The 25,594-nt window shown below is 33.2% G+C and overlaps 1 protein-coding gene across 2 annotated transcripts in view; it reads right to left on the minus strand.

Moving 5' to 3' along the window:
- Positions 1-25,594, minus strand: part of LOC129230110 (meteorin-like protein) — a 246,092-nt gene that overhangs the window by 160,885 nt on the left and 59,613 nt on the right. Inside the window, exons 3-4 of one of the 2 annotated variants that reach the window (XM_054864525.1) lie at positions 15,879-15,935; positions 12,452-12,750 (exon numbers count right to left, since the gene is read on the minus strand). The exons of the other annotated variant lie outside the window; for it this stretch is intronic. Of the exons in view, the coding sequence (XP_054720500.1) occupies positions 12,452-12,750; positions 15,879-15,935 (356 nt within the window). Of the gene's footprint in view, positions 1-12,451; positions 12,751-15,878; positions 15,936-25,594 lie in introns of those variants that run through there. 2 annotated transcript variants of the gene reach the window in all.

Consider the following 25,594-nt stretch of genomic DNA (forward strand, 5'->3'; position numbering starts at 1 on the left):
CACTCTGCAGTACGATTTCAAGTGCATGATGATAGCAATACAAATGCAATATATCACCGTTCAGCTTTTGCTCTAAAAAATTACATGACAATTTATACGACCGGTATTGTAAGCCGCTATATAAAACACTACAGCTTGAACAGTTAGCAATAAAGAGCAGTCATCTAAGATATCATATACAACTGAAGAAATATCTCAGAAATTCTGAGTAGCTGTTCAACTTTGAGACCTGAAGCTATCATGGTAAGCCTATCGGCATTTTTTCCAGTTACTTCTGGATATAGCTTTGTATCCCAGGGAATAACTAAAAAATCTAAATTTAAATTCATGAAATCTGATTTTACCTCTCGAAGATTTTCTCTTGCTCTCTTAAGGGATGTACGATTGATCATAAGGTTATTTGGATTTAAATTTACTGCATCTACATAGGCTGTTAATAAATGAGCAGCATCTTTGTCCCTAATATGGCATTTGTCTAACATTGATGAAATGCGAGCAGATATCAATAGTTGTTCAGATTTTTTGCGTTGTTGTAAACCAGATATAAAAAAAGGTTCAACAGGTTAGGATAGTTACCCATTTCGGTTTCTAAATCTTGTGAATTGCAAGAGGAAAGGACTATGTACTGAAATAGAGGACAGTTTAAAGTATAGATTTTTACATAATTCCGATCTGGAATTTTTTAAAATTTATATTTTATTGAGCAATCACGATTGCTTATTGTTCTCATTTGACCGTTTTTGGTGTCCGTGCCTTTTTCAACTTGCACCAGAAGTCGCTGCAGCACCACCGCCTACCGTCCTCTGCTGGCGGCGCGGCGCGGCTGCACCGGTTTTGAGCTATCCGATCTCCTGGTCGGAGGCGTCCATGTCCTACACACACGCATGTTCACACACATACACACACACGACTTCACGCACATACACACACACGACTTCACACACATACACTCACACACGCCTACGTGCATACACACAGGTCTATGCACACACACAACTATGAACAGGGGCGGCATTTCAGCATTTCATTTGGGGGGTCGAGTTTCTCAAATATGTATTACCACCGTGCGGTCCCAAACACACATTAGCTAACAGGAAGTGGCCATAAAATCGGTTTAATATAAATAAAAATTAGTGTTTGGAAACAATTAAAATTTTGATTCACTTTCTAATATGTTATCATGCAAAACATCTCGATACTTAACTTTTTATACCTTTTGGAAAAGTTTTAATGCATGATTTTTGGAATTCAGAAGAGCAGGGAATCGTGTTAGTAATCTATCAGTGTCCAGTGTCGTGCTGTTTTGCCAGTACAGCTAAATAGAACGAGCTGATGTGTGCATCACATGACTTCCTTTTACTCTAATTTTAATGTCATTTTCCCATTATTGGCAATTTTAATGTGATTCAATAGTTTACTCTCTAAATATAACCATCAGTGGCCAAATTGAAACCAGCTTTGAAAAAAAAAAAAAAAAAATCCGCCAAATTTGTCGCCAACTTGGCGATAAAACTTCGTGACCAAAAGACGGGCGATATATCGCCAAGTGTCCGCCAAATTATAACACCACTTGAGTATACATTGAAATTAACCATGATTTCCCCCCAAACAGGGGCAAAAGACCCCTTGCCCCTGTTGCAACACCGGAATGCAACCAAAAAGGGGGGTGCACAACTAGACCCCACTAGGAGTCTACGTACCAAATTTCAACTTTCTAGGACATACCATTCTTGAGTTATGCGACATACATACGTACATACGGACGTCACGAGAAAAGTCGTTGTAATTAACTCGGGGAATGTCAAAATGGATACTTCGGGTTTTTATACGTTCTTAGGCACTTATCCGCGTGTGAACCGTGTTGAAAAAAAACTCAACATTAATTCGGGGGTGGGCAAAATGGAAATTAAGGTCGAATTTTGAGTGAAATTTTTTTCGCTAATACAATACCTCCTTTTCTGTAAAAGGAAGGAAAAAATGGTGAAAAAACTCATGCCCTTTAGCATGTATGACTTCGTTTGAATTTTTTGCCCATTGTGCTTCGAAAATAATTCTCTAACCTCCTGAGACATAAAAAAATCTTTCTCTATTAGCTGAGCTGATTGGAATAGTTAAAAAATATTTGAAGTAACAAAGTTATCTATAAAAACACTTGATATTTTGCTCTTCAAAATCTCCCAGGCAACTTCAAAACTGTGAGGGGCTGAATTTTTCATCATTGAATAATCTAGTCTCGTCGGCGCTCTCAGCTTCAATGAGATGTCATCTGCCTCCAGCTCTGTTATTCACTATTCCAGACTGATGAGTTCATAACAAGGACGAAACTGCAGTCTCTGTATTTGATAACCGGTCTTGTCGGTATATTGCTTGTAATTTTTCTTGCCTCATGCTAAAAATTTACTCATAATTGAAACATTTTATTTTGCGTTTTCAAAATCCAATCCAGATAATATAGAGCCAACCATACAGAAAAATAATTATCATCAAATCTTGAGTTAATTTCACTCGAAACTAAATCTATTATTTCATACAAAATATTGAAAAATCAATGTTTGACTTCACATTATCATGTAAATTGGCTCGGAGGAAGAATTTTTTTGAAAAGATTCACACTTGAATGAAATATACATCTTATGTAAAATCTATTTTCAGTTTCAATTGTAGATTGAATTATGGTAGTATGGTGCACAAATCAATTGTAGATTGAACTGTCGAAATTAAGGGTAGCGGATTGAAGATGTTTTGATAGAATAAAGCATTTTTCAAAAATTCCCTCAATACAAATTGAATAAAATTTCAAACGAAGTCATACATGCTAAAGGGTATGAGCTTTTTCACCATTGAAAGAAGCATTTTGTAATAATTCTTCCAGTCGTCAAATCACTGCTTTGAAGTTATCGAGAAATGTTTTTATGGTTTTAACTCTTGTGAAGAACATCTTGTGTCACTCCGAGATTGCATAATTATAGAGCCCCATAAAAGGTATTTGTTGATATATTTTTTTTTTATTCAATTACCACATGCATTTTTAAGAAGTTTCTATGAAAGTATATAATGCATTGAGCAGCTGAAACATGTTTCTAGCAGAAGAAAGCAATGAACACTCATTAAATAAATATACAGTTAAAAAGTGAGCGTAAAAGTGAATTAATATCAAGGAGTTTTCTTGTGAAAACCATGCAACCACACCAGTTTGCATGAGCCTCTCATATTGGACATACCATCATTACACCGGGCACACACGTATGAGATATTTAGCCTATATGAAGAAATGTCTTCTTTAGTTAAAATTAACCATGGTTCTCTTTCAGCTTTCTATCTTCTGAAAAATTCGGAAAATGCTTCATGAATTTTTAAGTCACCATCCAAATAACGAAAAACATTTTTTCTGGGAATGTGTCGAGTTGCATCAAGTAGTTACTGAGAACCAGCAAGTTTTTTAATGAACATTGATTTCCGACTTACATAAATTGAATTCACCCCTTTTCTATCATTCTATTCAAAAAATTTGGGGGTGCAGCCGCCCCCTCTTGACCCCCCTATTTGCCGCCCCTGACTATGAACACGTAACCTTCCAGGAGGAGATGCAGGCTTGGGGGGGGGGGGGGACAGGAGCTGTTTCTAGAAACAATAACTCCAATGAGTATGGTCCTGTCTCAGTTCCTGATTGCGAAAAACATAATTTGGATTCAAAATTTCAGAATTCAAATTAATTTTCTTTTTATATATGGAAAATAGAGTTTATTTTTATTGTAGGGTAATCGAGGATTTTTCAAAATTTAAATTATAAGAATGCATAAACATTATAGTATATAACTAAAGAACAGCGAATTAAAATATAATTGTCATTAAAGTCAGAACAAACAACGTAAGTAGAAGCACAAATTTGTGCTTCTACTTACGTTGTTTGTTCTGACTTTACTATTCAGCACAAAGGTATTTATTTATCTTATAATTGTCATTACTTATATTTATAGCATGGAAACCTAGTGACCCTATATATATATATATATATATATATATATATATATATATATATATATATATATATATATATAAAGTCAAATAGCGATAACTCAAATAAAAAGAGACTGACGGAAAACTTCGACTTATCGGAAGTTCGACTTACCGCTAGTTTGGGTTTTTGGCATTTTAATAAAAAAACCATCGAATATTTTAATTTATGTGTACATATACAGACATTAATTAACAGAAAAAATTGCAGAACTTAAAAGTTTTTAAGCACAAAAATAATGAGAGGAAAAAAAAATCAAAAGCATGATCTTGATTTCGATACTGCTGGAACCTCTTAAATAGAGCTGATTCTACTACGAAGGTGCTCATCTTCATTTGTTTCAAATTCATAGAGTCTACCGCTTTAGAAGTTTCTCTTTTTCTTTTAAAATTATTGACAGAGTATTTGCTTAGGCATCTTTAATAGTAAAGTAAACTCACTGTGTCTTTCAGGAACTTATGTTTGTTTGAACATGAGGAAATGCCCTTAATTTACTCAATTTTTTTTACGTAACATATTGAAGTCTTTTTTATATAATACTAAATTTTAATCATTGGAATCGGCGTATTTTTGTTAGTAGAGTAACTTGAACTAAGGTAAAATTTCATTAGTTACTGCTATTTATTGTAAGTTTAGCAAGATTTAACAATTTCTTTCGTGTTTCATTTTCTCAAAAGTATGTACACAAAGTACTTGCTGAAATGTTTCCTCAGTTATTGTGAAGTATATAATATTTATATAATATTCCAGTATACATAATTAAATATAATTGTGCCACCGAAAGTTGAATGTCACACAATAATCCTCTCCACCCGTGCTATAGGAAAAAATAACTCTGAAGTTTCTAGAAAACCTATCTTGTCAGCATGACTAAAAGAACATACTGAGTTTAAAGATTAAGACACAGGACCATCTCGTTTAATTCTCAATAGCATTTGTGATTGGGCTATGAGTTTGTTGAAATTTGTTTTATCCATGAATAAGCAGATTCGACGAAATCCACCCATTTATTTTAACCGTCCTGTTGCGACGTTCTTTAAAACAAAAGGATTCCGTTGATAGCGAAACTCTGCTCTCTCTCGATTTTAGTTATAGTTTTCCTTTCCAGAATAAAAATTTCCAGTTAAACAACATCTGTCACATTGAATCTAATTTTCAATGGAACGCAGATGGCTTTTCTTTCTACTATTAATGGCAAAAGTGAAATATTATGGCATTCATGAAACTATTATCAGTCAGAACGACATGCAATAATAGTTATAACTGCAAGGTATTTTCTCCTTCTGTCTGCTACAAGCACAAATATTAGGTATTTTTTTGTGTTATCAGTAATAATTATCAATCTTGAAAAATAGGTTCAATAATAATTTAATGAAGTACCCATAGCTATTTTGGCGACATGAAATCATCACCGTTTCATTTCAATGAACAATTGAACACCTGAATTCCTTGTCTCACATTTATCCCAGTCATCAGTGAAAGGAGCATATGGTTGAAGAAAAAAAGTTTAGAAATCAGGGCTAAATCCAATGTCAAAGCGGAGATGTCCCGTGCCCAAAAGCGTAACACGGTAACACACCGATTGATATAACATATGCTCGCTCGAAGTAAAATGACTGATATGAGTGACATTGAGCCGATACAACGCATTTGAAAAAAAGGGGATAGAATGGGTCGTTTTGTTTATATTGATCACGGGTGTGCACAGAAATTTTGGTGCTCGCCACAAATGACTTTTACGGGCCCCTCTCCATATTCCTTACGGGTCATTCTCCACAAAACGTAACTTTTGAATGCAAATATTTTTCAATTTCGAAATCTTTTGTTTTCTTTTTTTTTTTTCATTCTTACATGAAAGTGTTACCTACTAGAAGTAACTATAAACAATGGCCCAGCTAAGCTCCAATTATTTTACTCATAAATAAATAAAAAAAAATAATGCCTTGTTTACGGTATTAAAAAAAAGGGAAAAAACTTTTTAAAATCGAGGCCAATTTTAATATCACAGTAGTAATTTTGTTAATTGTGCAAACAATCAGCTTTTTCAATGATTAGTGGGAGTATACTACTAAACTCTCTTAATTAATGTACGGCTTAATTAGTAGTTTGAAATGTATGTTAAAAAACAGTATTTAGTAAATTTGAGGATATACTGGCAATTTATAATTTTGGTAGAATGCCTATTATTGATGTATTTTCCCTCCATCATTTATTTTCATCTCAGAAATAATGACATTGATAATGTCTGTCACGGAGGTAAGGAATTTTCCATTAATATAGGCCTAATAGATACATTTTCCAGGGAAAATTTTTTTTTCTTCGTTGCGACAATCTGCACATGTTAAGCATATGAAAACATGTTCACTTCTTTTTTTACATCAATTTACATCTCTGAAATTCAAGTTCACGGAGGTGAAAAGTCAGAATAACCACACTAAGTTTTTAAAGCAAAATCTATCTTCTTGATTTTCGACAAAAATCTCACTTCAACTATATGGCTAAAAATAGACAAAGGGTATCAAGGAAAATAAAATTTGATGTCATTTCTGCCACGTGTTAACGAGGAATGGCATTTTGTGTTTAGGTAACGGAGGTAAGCATTTATTGTGTGACATGACTCCTTGTCCTACTAAAACGAACTAAAACACAATATTAAATATACTTAAACAATAAGTATTTGAGATACTTGTGAAAGGAATAATAAATAAATAAGTATATACTTTTAATTAAACAAGTTTTTAAGCAACATAACCAGTCACACCAGGTGTGTGCACATGCCACGGAGGTGAGAATTGACATGTTGTGAACCAAAAAATACTAAAATAAAAATTATTATTAAAAAATCGTTGGCAAGTTTAAATAGATATATTTTTGATGAAATTAAAAATCATTGTTAAATGAATTGTTTCTTAAAGTTTTTACTGTAAAAGTCGTGCGACAGATAAGCTACCTTTTTGAAGAATGACCCTTACCCTACATCCGACATCCCTACATATATTTTACCCCTCATTTTAAAAATCTCAAGCCCTCTTCAGATTCGGACCCGGACCAACAGGTGTCCCTTCTCACCCCCTGTACACGCCCCTGATATTGATCCCCCTGCAACTAGGTTCTATATAAAAAGGCTCTAGATTATGATAAAGGAAAAGTTTGGGCTTGGTATCTCTCCCTCAGCTGCGAAAGACGCAATTTTCCAATATCACACAGCAGGCTTCTTTTCTTTTTCGTTTTCCGACACGTCTTTTCGCACGCGTCTTTCAGAGTTCAGAAAAATGTCTACTTTCAAGAAGTTGTAGCACGCTTGCTATCTATGCTACAAAAAATTATAAAAGTTGTAGGAAATTTAATGTTTTTTAAACTTTATACTTGAACTTTTTCGCTAAGTTTAACTATTTCTGAGATACTTCGCAAAAAAAAACAAAAAACAAAAAAAAAAACCGAAAAAGGCATGAATTTTTCCGGCTTTTCGTCCCCTAAAACTTCTTCCGGGGTGTTTCGTGTTAGATAACTTGGTTTTTTCATGTTGGGACCCATATGTACAAATTAAAAAGAAAAATCTTCTACCACATTTTTGTTAGTCAAGCCCGTTTTCGCCTACCTATTGACTGGACTATAAAGACTTAGATATGTCTTTTAAGTCAAGATGCAATTTATCATGTAGCGTGGGATCGATTTTCCATTGATTCAAATAAAAGTAAAAAGAAAAAAAAGTTAAAATAAAAGTTAACCGAAAAGGGGGAACAACTGTCCCCTATCTCTCCTTTCTCTTTTTGTGTGCACTTCAATGGGATAGATGTCAGAACAACGTTGTCGTTATATATTTATGAAGCTTAAACAAGCAACCAATTTCGTGTCAACTGAATGACTGTGTTTAATTAATTTAAATTAAAATTTCTATCAGAATTTTGCTTTAATAATAATATTAGAGATATTCATCTAAATTTTGAAACCACTGAGAGATTTTTTAAAAATTTTGAGAGCTGGACAGAAAATATGTGGTAGTACCAAAGAGACATGGCACAATGCAATGCAGAAGATTAAAAAACTTATTTTCCTCTTCCTTACAGTCGAGAAAATTTCCAAAATAACTCGTTTGTAGCTATTTAAAGAAAATAAACAAGAAATAAAATAGTGTTATGTTGAAAATAACGAAAGAAAAAAAAACATTTAAATTCAAACTGTAATTTATTTACAACTATCTTTTTACAAAATGTACAGAACAGAATATATACAAAATGAATGTGAGTAAATGTTACAAATGTTGCAAATGAGAAGTACAATTTTTGACTTATTTATAAACAGATTGCAGCAATAACTATTTTACACTCGAGTTAATCAAGAGCAATAAAAGATATTTTGCAAGAGAAAAACGTTACAAATCGAACATTTAGTTAAAGGAGAATGATGCTTTCTCTCTGCATATAATATAACTTTATAATTATACGTAGTTCGCATCTGTTTTGGCATTGCTACATAAACCACAAACAATAGTTTTTACATACATAATATTGAATATCTAACTCCACTTAAGGTCATCACTTAAAAATCTAAACTTATTTCATTTATTTATATTATTTTTCAAGTTATCTTTCTATATTAAAATAGTTTCGAACATTTATTTAAAACAGAATTTTCTGCAACTGTGCGGGACCCTTATTGGGGGCTATCCCTCCCCTTTTTCTGAAGTGAGACTCCGATCATATTGGCCCTTTTTTTTTTCTTTTAATCATGGAAAACAAATTTTGTCTCATTATTTTACAACGAAATAAGCGCAATGAAACGAACGTATGTACAGAAATAATGCTTTTGTATTGCTCCAATATTTACTTGAAAATTGAAATGTAAATTCAACGTTAAATTTTATGTTTGAGGCAGTGAGAAGCGAAGGGATGTAAGTGGACATTTTCAAGTTTTGAGTAAAACGCGTTTAAAGATAACATTCTAGGTAGGCTTTCATTGATTTTTTTTTTCTAAATCATGCTGTATAGCAGCAAATACCAGGGCTACTAGCACCATCTCTTGCCCCAAGACAGAGAGGAGAGGTTCACCTACCTTGTGTACTGGTTATTTCCAAATTTTGAAATTTTGCCACTTACATCCCTTTGCTTCTCATTGCCTCATTTGTAAAATAAATCAAAATTAGATAAATGATTTAAATATTTCAAACATTAATTAATACTAAATTCTCCTAGATATATAATTTAACAGGTTTTTGACCATAGAGTAACAGTAACCATAGTAAAATATTTATACATCTCTTAAAAATATCTATTATTCAATTGGAAGAAAACAAAATGATTCATCATGTATTTACAAAACTACAATATTTAAAAACAGCACAAACATTATACATTCTATCACAGTTATTTTCTCTCTTTCTTCATTCCCCACAGTAATTACAAGTTATACAAACTATCCCTTTAGAACTAACTGCAAGCTTTTAAACATTTTATTCACGTTTTATGAATTGGAAATATAATATTATATAATAAATTTGCGAAACCGTTTTATTATCCAGAGATAAAATTTTTGATGAATGGCCAATTAAAGGTAAGAGAATATCTTACTCTTAGAGAAATAGGCTTAATTATCTATACAAGATCATTTCTGTTGCTAGTGTAAATAATTAAATTAATTATTTTTATGTTTAAACTAAACAGTTATTAAACAGAATTAAAATTTTTTTAATTAACTGTTTATATAAAACTTAATAACAATCTAATATTACATAGCAACTCATTTTTATGTAAATTTATAATTACCAATTGCAGTTTGTTTTCTTTATTTTATCTTCAACCAATGCTTACTAGGTGACAGTACAAAGTTGAAATCTTAACAATAAAGCATAAGGAAATGTGCAATAATTTATTATGTTAACATAATGTTTTCGATTTTGATACAACACGCAACTATCAGGAATTTTCAAAATATTGATTTAATTGGCATGTATCAAAGTTATAGGGGAAGCTGCTGTACCCACGGATGGTTGTACCTACGGACGTTGGTCGGGAAATTCCAGGTATCGTCGAGAGGGGTCCTAATTGGGGTTCAACATGTGTGTCACAACCCTCTCACCTCAGAAAGTTTCAACGATATCAAACATTTAAGATTCTGTCATATTTTTTCGGTTTTAGTAGGATTTAAGTAAAAAAAAAACATGATTTTTTTTTTTTATTCCGTCTTGGATTGTATTATTCATTTTTGTTGTAGGTATCGTGATTCCCTATATTTTGAAGGTTTTGTTTCTGATTTTTAATGTTGTAAAACTGTGGTCCTGTCGATGTGACTGCCTTGAAAACCAAAATGGCATACCTTTGTACCCAAGGACACACAACCATGTGTACCCACAGACAGCAATTTTTAGTCTCCTTGGGTCACACCTGAGTCTTCTTACAATGTGAAGTACCTCAAAATGGTGCCTTATCATCAACGTTCAAAAAATTTTTTAAACAATGATGATGAATTTGAAGTATGACTTAAAAATATAGTGTTGAAGTAACCCCCACACCTGTTGTAGGATCTATAGACCGTCAATCCCACCTGTTTTTATTTGAAGTTGACTTTTCTAGATTTTTATTTGTTTAATCTAAACTGAGTTTTTATGTAATGGTTATGTAAAGATTTCAATTTGCATATAAATTGAAGTTGTTATGCAAATACATAGAGAGTCATACTATCATGAATCTAGTTATTTTTTTGTTTAAAAACATATTAATTATTCATAACATCATTGACTCTCTTAAGACTTGTAACTTTTTTAAAGAGTTCACTGACGTTAAAAATTAAGGAAAATTGAAAAAATTGAAAAAAAAAAAAAAAAAAACTTAGATTAATTTTCAAAGTTTAATTTCTGTTGGATATGTAATTTAATGTTATTTTCAATGGATGTTTGAATTATTTCAATATAAAGTAGCTTATGAAAATGCGTTGAGTATAAATTAGTTTCTCAGACCTATTTATATATTATTGTTTTATATGTCCATGGGTACAAAGGCACCTGTCCGCGGGGTGAACGGGATGTTATACCCACAGACAAAAAAGATGATTTTTAAGAAAACATTTTTGAGGTTGAAAGCTTTGAGATTTTCACCTGACAAAAATTGCCAAATTAGATGATAAGTTGTAGTATCTGCCAGTAAAATTTTCCGATCGATTATCCATTCACAGAGACCAGCAAAAATTGAAAAGTAAATTTTATCCGTGGGTACAACAGTTTCCCCCTACTTACGTAAGTATGAACATTTCGGGGTTAAAGTAATCTCTAAAAATTCTTTGAAATTAAGCCTATGTTTTTGATAATTTTCTTTTCGATTTCAACATTGCGAAATAGTAATCGAAAATGTGTGCATTATGGCAATTTAGCAATATCAGGGTTGTCACTATCTGTTGACGAAGTAACACACTTGAAAAAAATAATTTAAGATTTCTATGTCTAAGTATTACATTTATCAGCTCTGAAATTTGTAGTAATTTTTTTTTTTTTTTTGACTTACTCGTACGTCGAATTCAAGTGGTGGTAGTTATCGTTTTCGCTTAAAATACTGTACACATAGATGAATCATATCACACATCAAAGACATGAAGATGACTGCAGTATCTACTCAAGTTATTTTCTCATGTCAGTTTGCTACACAAACCTAAAATGGTGAACTTGGTATAAAATTTGGTTTTTGGTGGTTGGACCCCATCTGAAGTTGTTTGTCAATTTACTTTTTTTCCCAGCTCAAATTTGTATACTCAACAAAATTTGCTCTGTTTACTTATTAAAGATTAAAATCTACTATTTTAGGTTGCTGTTGCTGCCTCTTTTTCGTAGTTATTTTTATTAACTTTATATTTTAGTGTATACAGCTTTCTGGAAAGGAAAAAAATTGCAAAAATAAACATCCATTTTAAAACAGCGAACGTTTCTACCGCTTTCAGCAAACAGTTTTTAACTGCTTAAGTATATTAAGTTTACTTTTCATTAATAAAATAGTTTAAGATTATTGATTTCCATTATTATTTTTTTTATTACTAAAAAAGTACTAAAATTAGAATAGATAATAGAAGACAGAAACTTATTCGACAAAATTGTTGTAAGAAGGTTGTCGGAAAGGTTTTTCGCCAAATGAGGTCCAAATGAAAGGAATAAGCTGCACTAATTGAATCCCCAGAATTTTTGATAAGTATAAAGGGTCAAAGTGGAAAACCATCAGTCCAACGCTGTATTTGTTCATACTAGACAACTTTGACAATTTTATTTTATGTTTAGGTGTGAAATAACACGAATGCATATAAAATCACCCAGAAAGCGGGGTTCTGGTAAATAATCGCTTCAGTTTTTCCCAAAAATGAATTTCCATATCGTTAGACTTGAGTAGTTTTCCCCATAGACCCTTATTACTTTTTTTCTTACAGTACAATGGAACAAGAAATAACACTATTATTTGAATTTCAGTCTAATTGGCACTGGTTGACACCCTCTGCAAGGGCTTTTCTTCGTATTTCTTTCCAGTGTGACAGTCTAGGCGCACAGTGGATGACAGGTTTGGACAGCCTCCACCGTCCTAGGAATAGGAATTCACCCATGCCTGCTTTTGTGCCACATTTGAGTGGTCTGTGCAGAGTCACATATTTGGTATTGTGCCACGATTTTGGAGGACTGTCTCTTTTAATGGCTGTGGCACGAACTGAGAGCTCTGATGTTTGTGCTGCGTTGTTGTGACTGAGTGCTGATACAGTGCCCTGGACAACTGCAAAAGAAAGAAACCAAGTCTTAATATATTTAAAAAAAAAGAAAAAAAAAAACGAAGCGTGGAATTGAAATACGGTATTATTCCACATCAAACGGCATGCTAGAATTGGGTAGTTTCCGAAATTTTAGAAGTATGTAATTTTTTCTGAACGAGCATGCTTGAAAACATGGGATTGAACTAGTTTTTGAAATTTTACAAAGTTTAATATTAAAAAAATTTTTTAAACCAGTGTGTAGATTCAATTTTATTTTTTACGCTTTTGCACATGACATCACATATGCTAAAATGCCATTCACTGATGTCATTAGCGCAGAGCGCAATATTTTGACATTAGATAAAGATAAAAATATTATAGCGCAAGTATCAAGTTTTGCATTACCTGGGAAGAGTTTACAATTGTTGGTTTTCCATCGTAAGTATCAAGTTTATTATTACTTAATGAGGAGAGTTTACAATGGTTCGTACCATGCTTGTTCTATCGCTCATTTAAGGTCACGTGTCGAAAAATATTGGCTTCGAGTTTCATATAATTTTAGCGCTAGATCTTGCCACACGTTTTCCATTGAAGTTAAGTTTGGACTAAGCGATGGCCTGTCAATGACATTCATATCATTCATGTTGAATTACAGATTTGTTGAGTTAGACACATCAGTAGGTGCTTTGTCTTGCTGAAATACAGTTTGGCCCTCCAAGCAAATCCTGTATTAGAATAAAATAGTCCTCTAATAATTACTAATAGCCGTGAAAGCTCCTTTTCTTGCTGCAAATTGCCAAAACTGTTAGTCAATTAAACCCAAAAACCACAACAAAATGTTTAAACTGGGCAAAGAAAATGATGCCTTTTGGAGTCAAATGGTTGTCAACAATATTAAGTACTGAGCAAAAGGGGAACTTAGATGAACCCAATGAATAAAAATTTTACTGGCATGATCTAGGAAGTGAATGAAAAAGTTTTTCCAATAGACAGGCAAGATAGAAGATCTGTAATGACTTCAGATGTGTTTGAATTCAATAGACGAATATTTTTAGCAGTTTGTATCAAGAAATTGAACTTCCACGACTATCAGCAAATATTAGAGGGCCATTTTATACTAATGCAGGATTTGCTGGGAGGACCATTTTCTGTATTTCGGGAAGACAAAGTGCCTACTGATGCGCCAAACACAAAAAAAAAAAAAAAAAAAAGTAGTACAAAATGAATAATATTAATGTCATGGACTGGATATCGCTCAGTCCAAACTTAAATCCAATGGAAAATAGGCGGGAACATCTAGCACGAAAATTGGAGCCAATGTTTTTCAACCAAGGATCTTAAATGAGCAATAGAGCAAGCATGGGACAATAATAAACTCCCCCCACCCCATAGCTAATACAAAGCTTGATACTTTCTATGGAAAACCACGTGTTTGAAAATTAGGGGTAACAGAATCACAAATCAATATTAACATTTGTAAACTGTGTTTCTCAACCTTTAATATAAGTATGGGACACCTGATTTTTTTGCTTTTCTAAATAAATTCAACACATGATGGTTTCTCTCAAGATTAACATTAACTTGAGCTTCACATACTGTTTATTACTATATACATAAGAAATAAAAATCCTCCTATTCATATTTTTACTGTGAGTTGTATTTTATGTTTGTATCTATATTTTGGGACAGGGTTTAAGTTACTTATATTGCAAGAACTAATAATGAAAGTTAAATGCAACAAATGCAGATGACGATTTAAACATAACACATTTTTATTCATCTTGAAGTTGTACACAAATGTAGCTGTCATGTATACCTTATTGCTCTGTATTATCTTTATCCTACCTTATACTTTGGACAAAAATAGGAAAACATTTCAAAGAATATAACCAATTTCAAAGGAGGGGGAAAAAGAGCTAGGTTTGCCTCAAAACTAGATCATCCCAATCCAATAAAATAGCAAACGATTTTTATCAAGTAAAACAGACTACCAGGTTGGCGAAATTGGGTTGCTTTGCTATATTGTTAATTTATTGCTTATTGACACTTTTTAAAGTTTACGCGAAAATGGGGGAGGGAGATGACTTTTTTCTCAAAATTAATTTTTTTTTTGTAAATTTACAAAAAAAAAAAAAAAAAAAACTGACTTTACTAATTACATTCTGTAAATACTGACTAATACTGAACAATTTTTAAAATACTAAATTTTACTGACTTTTACCGACCAGTTTTATGCCCTGAGTTCAGTTGCAATTTTTCAATGTATCCATTAGTAATGTTTTGTGTAACTTGTTTGGGCTACTAACAAAATGTTTGGACATCCCACTGCTTGTCCCATGCACCTGCTAAAATCCTTCTCACGCTTTCTGTCACCAAAATTATTTCTAAAAATAACTTTTATCACTTTTCTGGCAAACCTTTTGTCTTCTATACATTCCTATCAACTACTATCTATATTGACATGGCTTTATTTTTTACTGATTATTACTGTCCAACTGTTTTCCCCATTTAAAAGTGTTGCGGGTTTTTTTTCCCTATTCTCATCGGTACTGTGGAATCATTTTGAAGCTCCCTAATATTTTTAGGTGGGTTTTTAAAATTAAGTTATCCGGTACTCCGGTTGAGCTACTGATATATTTGCTGTTACCTTTTTCATTTGCATAATCTATTGGTAATACTATAATTATATTATAGTGCTGTAGCTGGAAAAAATTAATAATTTAATTTTTTGACATGCTGAAAAGGAACCTGCTATTTGTCGAACAAAAAACATTTCTTAACATTTGGCAACTGAGAAACATCTTACAAAATGAACTATAATATTGTTTTATGCATCTAAATCTGAATAAAATTTTTTGATTCATTTTATATTGGCATATTTTCTTACTTTTAGATCATTTTAGTTATTTATCCTTCAAAGAATATTACTGATTAAATGTAACATTTAGAATGTGCGTTAATGTATAGTGCAGAGAGATCACCTGCAACTTTTTTAAATGAACGAAGTCGTTCAAATAAACGAGTTGAATGAACGATCCTCTGATGAACGGATCATTAAAAAGAACGACATTGCCCACCTCTACACTTTATATTAACTTTCATTAAGTTTGAATTACTTCAAATCGCGTGAGTCAAACCTAAAACAACTTACTAAAGTCACTTGTGCAATAAGCTGCAAGGATTTCATTATCATTGCAGGGTCGACACTCTGAAAAGAAAAGAAAAAGTTCATGAAAAATATATTCCAAAACTATCAACAACATCGTAAATAAAAAAAAACATTACTTTTTTTTTCAAATAAAGTGTAAATGTTTGTGTGTTTCACGCAAAGCTTATCCAGAAAATGCTGTAAGACAGACCTTCTCATCGCGCGCAGAACGGTGCGCTGACCCTTAGGACACGAAGTGAGCGCGGGAATGTGGAATTAAAAGTTACGTGGTGTAGTAATTGGCACTGTAATCGCTTACTTTTTTCGGTACAATTTGGGTAAAATTTTTCTGAACTGTAAACACTTCGTTTTACAGTAATTCATAAAATTTTCCTGAATTTTTAACAGATTGGAGTTTTAGACATGGCACACATTTGGAACGACGGAAAAAATTTCATTCCCCCCCCCCACCAGAAAGCGTATATAATGACGAAACGGGTGGCAGTTCAAGGATTAAAATAAGAAGTTGTAGCTAAATTTATTCTAAGCTGTATTGAAAGGAATAGAAAAGAAAATCGTCCGCACAAAAATTTAAAATTTTTGCAAGCCACAATCGAAACGTTCCTCTACCTTGTTTTACTGTTACTAAATACAGTAGACCCTAGTTTTACGCGGTTTAAGATTTGACACCTTTATTTTATTCTACGCGGATGAGTTTTGGTTTTACGCGGATGCGGCAATGCAAACAGATAAAATTTTACCCTCTTTCATAATCTAAACTCCCTAAGATTGCAGATTACGCGTAATCAACTGCATTTTGGCGTGCTAATAATCGAGCTTGGGCTACTGGAGACATTTTATGCGATTGGTTCCAGAGCTCTTTCCAGAAGTCGAGTTATTTTACTCACACAGTTCAGATCTCACTGAAAGAAGAGCTCTTAGGAGTAACAAAGGTGGTCAAAACCAACGAGGATACCGACGTCAGTTGACGAACAAACAACGTTCATAATTAAAATTTTGAGCCATTCCTAGACAATAGAAATGATCTTTCTGATTTCTTGGTGAAGGAAGATTCTATCATGGAAATGACGCAAGTGGTCATGGATGCGTTAATGCTTAGCAAAGAATTACAGAGAAAAATTCTTAATGACTGCTAAAAGACTATCATTGCCAGCTCCTTTTTATAAACAGAACGCGAAATTAATTTATGTTTTCTTCATGCATGTTGTGCATAAAAGCCGATAAAAGTACACATTAAACTTATTATACAACTAGCCGCCTTCGGCGACCAGCTGGTCCGCCTTTTTACGCCAGGGTTGCCGCCTTCGGCGGCTGCATAGACAATTTAGCGACAGTATTAATCAATGTTTTTCTCTATATATCAATATTATCATCTGCCTTTTTACGCCAATGTTGCCGTCTTCGGCGGCTGCTTAAATAAGTTTCGTGGCGGCATCAATCGATCTATATCTATATCATTATTAATTTAAATAAAATATTTTCTAGATCTATCTCCAGTTCCGTCGTTTGGAATATTTTTAAAGGAGGGGGAGGGGAGACACAAACTACTTGCACTTCATGCAAATTCTGTCAAAAAATAACGAAAAACACTTCCACTTTTACTTGAAAGCATTGTTTTTTCAAAATCATGGTGTGTGTGTGGCGGGGGGGGGGGGGGAATTGACACCCCGTTGAAGTTCCTTAAATAACGGGCATGGCTCTTTCTTGCTCTTCATCTACTATATCGACCTCTGCATTCGTCTATCTATCTATCTATCAATACGATCGATGCGTAGCTACCTCCGACAGTAATTAACAATGTTTTCAAATCGCAGCGGCGCCCCCCCCCCCCCCCAACCCCCGTTGTTGTTCTTTAAATAACGGGGTCTGTCTATCTCTCACTGTACATCGACCTGTAGATTTATCTTTCTCTAGATCCATGGAAATTTACCTCTGATAGTAATTAACAATCTTTGAATCTTTTTTCAAAGAAAAAAAATATTAATTCGAGAACAAAATTAAAAAAAAAAAAAAACATGTTTTGTACACTCAATGTATATCTATCTACCTATTCGATCCATCTCTAAATTTTCTCATCTATATTTATTTTGATCTAACCTCCAATCTTATTCCTTAACAAAAAGAAAATCATGCAAAAAAAGCGCGCTTACTTATTTATTAAAATGCACAAAAAATTTATGTCTTTGTGGTACCCGGAGTTTGCCAAAGTATAAAAATCATTGTTTTTATTGAAATTCAAAAAAAAAAAAAAAAAAGTGACTGGGACCAAAACGATCCGATGTGGTCCGTCTGATTAACCGAAATCGAATGTTTAGCAAAACATCGGGGGGGGGGGGAGAAACAAATGAAATACATGGAAAGAAAAAAAAAGCAAATGAATCCTTAGAAAGGAAGAAAAGAAAAAAGCAAGTTACGCGCTTCAGTTAGATCACGTGGTTGCGTTACGTCATATTCGCAGCAGTCAGCGGACAGCAGATTTCGGTGAAGCGATAGCTCATATCTTCGTTCTGCCTTTAAAAAATTGTAAAAAAAAAACTTTTGAATATTTTTGAAAACTTTTTTTTCCTGTAGAGGGCGAAATGTTCTGGCTACTACATAGTAAAATTGTAGGAAAGCGGTTATTATATTTTTCACGGGATGCGTTTAGAAAAAAATTAAACCCAGAAAAAAATGCAAAATAAAGGTTTTTTCAAAAATTCATAAAAAATACAAAAATTGCTCTATCTTCAAAATTTTTTTGTTCATCATATTTAAAATTAAATTTCGGACACTATAGTGCAAAAAATATTTGTCTGGCGCGATTGGTTCGGGGTCTGTGAGGTTAAAAGTACTAAAAAGTGCTAAAAATCACATAAAACATTAAAAAACTTTTTTTCTAATTAAAATATCAAAAATCGAAGCCCGAGGTGCACATTTTCAGCAAAAACTGCACCTGTGTACCAAATTTCATCTTTCTAGGCCTTACCGTTTTCCCGGGATGCGCGCCACAAACACACACACACACACACACACAAACATCTTGTTTTATTATATGTATAGATTAGTCATTACTAGAATGAAGTATTTTATTATCTACGGGACCAAACCCTTATTTAAACACTAGTATTAGGTCTCAATTTACGCGGTTTCGATTTATGCGGCATTTCCGTCGAACGCAACCCCCTCGTAAAACGAGGGTAGTACATATTTCAACTCGACATCGTCTGATATTCATTCATATTTGTAAGAAAAAACACAATCTGTTCTCGTCTATGTGTTCCCCAAAAACAGGGGTGCCCACTTAGGAGGGGGGGGGGGCATGGAGCAAGACTGCGCCATTGAAATTTTTAGGGAGATGTTTTAAGGGGTATTTTTGTCCTTTTTAGGGGGCTCTTGCATTTGAGGGGGTTCTTCGGGACATTTAGGGGGAGTGCCCTTAGGGGGAGCGCCCCTGCCAAAAATAACCCATCGTAGATTGTACTTGATAAATCATCAAAAAAGAAAGATACGACACACTATTTTCATACAGATTTAGAAAAAGAAAAGCAAGACTGGAAGAAATACTACGCCGCCCAAAGAATAAGATAAAATGGCCACCCTCATCTCATCCCTTTTTCTCCCCACAAAATTCTTCTGGTCTCAGATTTCTCAGCACAACCTGCCGTGTTTGTGAGTCTTTTGGAACAGCTGTGGAACATGTGCGAGTTTTAAAACATTAACCTATGACACACAGAAAAAGCGTCTTTAACGTATTTTTTTCTCAAAATTCGTTCAAGTTTCGCGCATTGCAGATAATTCAGTATTATGTGTGGAATTGAAGGGGGAAAAAACGCTTAAAAGTTAACACATTGTATTACAACACTGTGAAATGTAAATATCGAATTTTTCGAAGCAAGAACTAATATATTATCCCTAAAAACAAATCTTCTCGAATCAAATAATTTTTGTATACGTTTTAAAATAGCAGAAATTGAATCTTTATCTTTATCTTTACTAATAATGAAGCTCAAAGTCTTTCTGTCTGGATGTCTGTAGGATGTCTGGATCTCTGTGACGCGCATAGCGTCTAGACCGTTCGGAAGATATTCATGAAATTTGGCACAAAGTTAGTTTGTAGAATGAGGGTGTGCACCTCGAAGCGATTTTTCGAAAATTCGGTTTTGTTCTTCTTCTATTTCAATTTGAAGAACATTTTCCAGAGTAAAATTATTATAAGATGGACGAGTAAATTACGAAATTATCATGACGTGGAATGGGAGAGCGAATGAACATAGCCAATAGGTGGGAAATTGATCATCCATTATTTGTAAATATACAGACGAACCGAAAGACCTTTTAGATTTTCAACTACTGGCAAAGCCGTGCGGGTACCACTAGTAAATCAATAAAGATGCATTTCGTTTATTGATCATAAATGTAAAAAATACCTTTGTGCATGAAAATTAAATGAACTAATTACCATCGTTTTAATGCACAAAAATTGCAAATTACTGCAGACACGTGTTTCGTGAAGCACGCCAACTACAGCAAAGTTACGTTACAACGAAATACGTTTTCAGTCCGAATTTAATTGCCCATTACATTACTCAAATTCGTAGGGGTGTTTGTGATCCGGAATTTCCGAAACTTTTGGGTTGTCGTTTCCAAAAATGCTGGGCTGCAACATCATTCTAAAACTGAAAAAATATTTAAAACAACTTACTTTTAAAATGATTTTTTTCAATGATTTTTGTATGAATATTTGAATAGTCTTTATGGGGGTAAGGGGGGGGGGGGACTCGAACTTCGTCATAGTTTCCCACTGTCTTTAGAAAATTTTTCCTAAGTCCACTTGCATCCCTGCAAATTTCATTACAACAAATTAAATTTGAGGCCCCTTGAAGTTCGTTGTAACTGGATTTCACTGTATTTTCATTATAAATTTGGGTCAAAAACGTTGATATTTTCGTAACTCATAAATTTCATTCATCTAATATCAAAACCACATACGTATTATTCGCTGAAAATTGGACCTTTACTGTTTTTTTCCATTTAATCACGGTTGCATTTGATTCTGGATTTTTGGTCACATTTTCGATACTCTTACGAAGATTTATTAAACGAGGTTTAGCATTTAATAAACATAACTTATTGGCAGGGTCCAATCCAGGATTTTTTTTTCTCACTACCTGTTTTCGTGAAAGTATTGCATCAATATTCTATTTTTGTAAAAGTTTTTTTATTATTATTATTATTTTTTTAACAACATTGATTTTGTGACTTTTTAAAGGCACAATCTAATTTTTGTTAAAGAAAATTAGAGCAACCGTTAGTTTGAAAAGTGCAAGTGTCATCTACTATTATTTCTAACGGTTTTTTTGGGGGGGAGAGGGGGGGGGGGAGCTAAAAACCTAAGAGGTAGGAGAAATACAATTGTATCTCAGCTCAATAGGCTTTCCACTGTGTAAAATTCAGAAAAACGGCACCCTAAAGCTGATGCTAAAAGATTGCGTAAATGCAATTTAGCCAAAAACAGCTAAAAATGAGTAAAATACAACGAAAAAGTTGTTACCTAAGTAATTGTTCATATAAATCATCTTAGCATTTTATTTTATAAGTAAACTGAGTTCAGAACTGAAAAACAAGTTTTCTATTTTAAAATGCGGATTTTTGTGAAACTTTCAATTTTTGAATATTGGTTTCTGACTATGCCGATTTTCAAAGTTAGTTTTGTAAAGCTGCTGATTTTATTTCTTGATTTTTGAGAAAGTACCGATTTTAAAATAAGATTTTTGTGAAGGTACCGAAAAATGGTTGTAAAATCACTTTGTATTGTGGCTGATTAATGATCTTAAAACCACATATTTTTCATAACCATAACCGATGGTCACTCTTCCAGAAAATCACGTATTAGCCATAGATGCCTAGTGCGGTCATTGTTCATTAACAGGGCTAGGATGCTGATAACTGAAAGATTCTCCACAAATCCCTTTTAAAAAAATTAAAAAAAAAATGACCTCAAAATACTACATAATGATCTATAATTAATTAACTAAAAAAGTTTAACACAGCTTTAAAATAAAATATTTTCTTTAAATTATGAATTTTAACTGGTATTGCATACTGCAAAAATATGTTCTCTTGTATTATTACTTTAATTTAAAAAAAAAAAGAAGAATGATGTAATTTAAAAATAACTTATAAAAGTACTGTTAATAAATACCTGATAAAATAAGGATGAGTATAAATTTCTAATTTCAATCTTCAAGAATATCAGAATTATACTATCAAAGTTTTTTTTTTTTTTTGCTTTTCGTAAAATCGAAAGGAAACATTTTGTGCGAAGGCAATTTCTTTAATCTCGAACAACTAAGTTCAACATCAGCATTTGTTAATGGAGCACATTTAAAATGACAAGTTTCCCATATTCCAAGTGTTACTTTTTCTCCAAATAAAACGCCCGAAGTTTGCTTGAAAGTATGAAATTCAACATTTTTTTTTTCCTAAGCAAAATGCTTTTTTTTTTTGAAAAAAAAATGTCCTTTCAAAATTCCAGAAAAAATTACATGAAATAAATAGTAAAATCCATAAAAATGTTCAAAAATTGACTTTAAAAAAATTATGAATACCCTATTATTAAGGTAAAAATAGCTGAAAATGAAAAAAGAAAAAAACAAAGAAAGAAAGTATTTGTCATCAACATCTAAGTCTTGTTCATTACTAACTTAATATTACATACCGCTCACAATTTGTAACAAACCCTACATTGTTAAAAAACTTTTTTGTCCAACTCTTCATTAACAGCTGCTCGAAAAGAATAAGAGGAAAGAGCTTTATGGTTCGAATAAACAACGCTAGGGGAAATACAAGGGCTTTGGGTACTTGTTCTTCGACTGTTAACAACCTTGCCCTGGAACTCATCATTGAAAAGTGCACCAGAATAATTTTTAAAAAAGAAAAAGAAAGACATACCATTGTACTTTGCACAAGTGTTAAATGAAACGCACAGAACTCGACAAAAGCGCTCTGTTTTAATTCTGAGTAAATCTTTCTCTTGAACCGAGAAGCAATGACACAAAAGATGATTTTTTTCTCCTATTCTTCAACGAGCCTATTGTTCGCCAATCAATTGTGATGCTTGAGGACATCGAAATTATTTTGGGCAGGAAATTATGACTTTTTTTTCTGACATTTCAGGGCGTTTGAACTGCATTACGCAAATTCAAGGAGTTAAGAGAAATATGAAGTGCTAAGGGCTCGAGATTTTTCCTGTCTTGTAGTGTGTTCTTTTTTTTCTTTTTCATTTAAATTCTTTATATTTCTCACTGAAAAAGAACAATGGGAAAACGGGGGATGAATTTCATGGATGGGGAGGAGTAATATAGTACCTGATAGACCTACCACCTCTTATGGGCGGATTTGTCTGTTTAGGTACATACATCAGCAGTCAACGTATCCTCCAAAGAGAAGATGAAAAACTGAAGTATCAAATGCAAGTCTTGGTAATTTACTTTCGTTTATATCAGGCGTTATTGACAAAATTCCAACTTAGCTAATTTTAACATATATTTTAGTCCTACTCATGCGGAAAAATAAATACAGTCGACTCCCGCTACAACACGAATTTTTTCCGAGTAACGAATTTTAGAGCTAACGCGAAATTTTCGTCTACAACACGATTTTTTTTGGAAGGGAGTATCTGCTTCGTTATTGGCTACGAAATACTTATTTCGTAAATGTTATTACATCCCTTTAAGCATCACTGACAGTTCTCACACCAAACTAATCTACTCATCGCGTTGTTAGTGCATCAAAAAACCACTCAGCATCTTTCATTTATTCATTTTTTTCATTTTAAATATTAAAGTATATGACATTTCTGACGCCTCAGTGGCACCTTTATCTAAAGTTTGTGAAGATGAGAAGACAAAAAAAGTTTCTGATTTAAAAAAAAAAAAGCCTTAGATTCTCGATATGCTTGAACAACTACAAAACGTCGACGGTAGCACGACATTAATATGAGTGAATCTTCCATACGTACAATTAAAAGTGAAAACAAAAAGATATCTGTAGAAGTTCAGAACTTAGTTTCAATATTGAAGCTTGCAGAGCAGTCAAGCAAAGTAAATATTATTAAAATAGAAGCTGCTCTTGTACTGTGGATTAAAGAGCTAAGAAAGAGGGGCTGTTTTGCCCCAGATTAAAACTTTATAAAAGAAAAGGCGAAGCAACCGTATTTAAAAATGCATTAGGTGAGAATAACGATCTGATCATGAAGCATAAATCATCATTATCTTCGTTTTTTAACTCACAAATATTATTACTGTATCTACTGTACAGTACTATTATAGTTCAGCATTTTATTATTAATACATACTTTGCGTAACGTGTTTTATTTCATGTCTATATCTCCCATTCATTTAGAGCAGAGGTTCCCAACCGGTGGTTCGCGAACCCCCAGGGGTTCGCGAGGTGCAGGAAGGGGGTTCGCGAAAATTTCGGTGCAATGGCGGATTTTTCCTAGTTTGGTAAAAAATTATAAAATATTCAATTTGCACACATAGTTACTAAATTTTTTTTTATTTGAAAACGCGCCAGACTCTTGTATTAAGCTCAAAAAAAAAAAAATCTTTTAGCGGTTTTATAATCTTGGTTAAAAAGAAATTTTCTCATTTTTTTTTTCGATAGACAACAAAAAGAGATATCCTTCCTTCTTTATTGCGAGGCGCCATGCAGAAACGTTGTATTAAGCTGTGGCGGGGATCACGGTGACCTTAAAAAGGCGCCATCGCGTGGAGTCAATCAAACAATATACATAATATACATATGTCGAAAAAAATAAAGAATTCTCAAACAATGCATCGTAGGGGTATTATTTCTAATCTGGTTGAAATATAACTCGGGAATTTCCGTCGAATTCAGTCATCGAATAGCAGACATGACAGCAAAAGTCTCCAAACTTAAAATTTATTACTGGATTTTACCCATCTGTTCGTTTTCAAAAATATATAACATCAGCATACTCATAGTTCTGGGGAAATAGTTGTTAACAGACGTATTTAGAGATACTTTAGAGATGCTTGAAAACAAGTGATTTTGTTTGCAATTGGTTTTGCTACGTGAACTTGCTACTCTGTTTGTGAAGTTATAATCGTGTTGGTAATTTTTATGATTTAATAACTTTCTGCTGTTATGGATGGATGGTTGAAAACTGGTAGTTTGGTTGAGCGACAAATGGACAAGCAGTCAATCGATCAACCCTCAACATCAGCAGTAACTTTCGAATCAACACAGGATATTGAAATAGATAGCTGTAATGAACTGCCGCCTCCCCCGACTAAACAGAAAAGTGAACTAGGGGAGAAAAAAGGAAAAAAGCGAAAATATGACAGTGACTATTTACAAATGGGCTTTTATTTTACTGGAGAAGAGTCTGAACCTAGACCGCTTTGTCTTCTCTGCAACGAAGTTCTAGCGAACAGCAGTTTGAAACCGTCACTTCTGAGAAGACACCTCGAAACAAAGCATCCGACACACAAGGACAAACCTATCGAATATTTTAAAAGAAAATTGAAATATAATAAAAAGTGTAGCGTCTCTACGTTCCTGTTAGAATCCAACGAAGATAGTAAAATGGCCCTTGAAGCTTCATATCGAGTCAGTTATAGAATTGCAAGATCTGGACAGCCACATACAATTGCAGAAAATTTAATTGGACCGTGTGCTAAAGATATTGCTAA

Source organism: Uloborus diversus, chromosome 1, assembly GCF_026930045.1.
Source record: "Uloborus diversus isolate 005 chromosome 1, Udiv.v.3.1, whole genome shotgun sequence".
Taxonomy (NCBI): Eukaryota; Metazoa; Arthropoda; class Arachnida; order Araneae; family Uloboridae; genus Uloborus; species Uloborus diversus.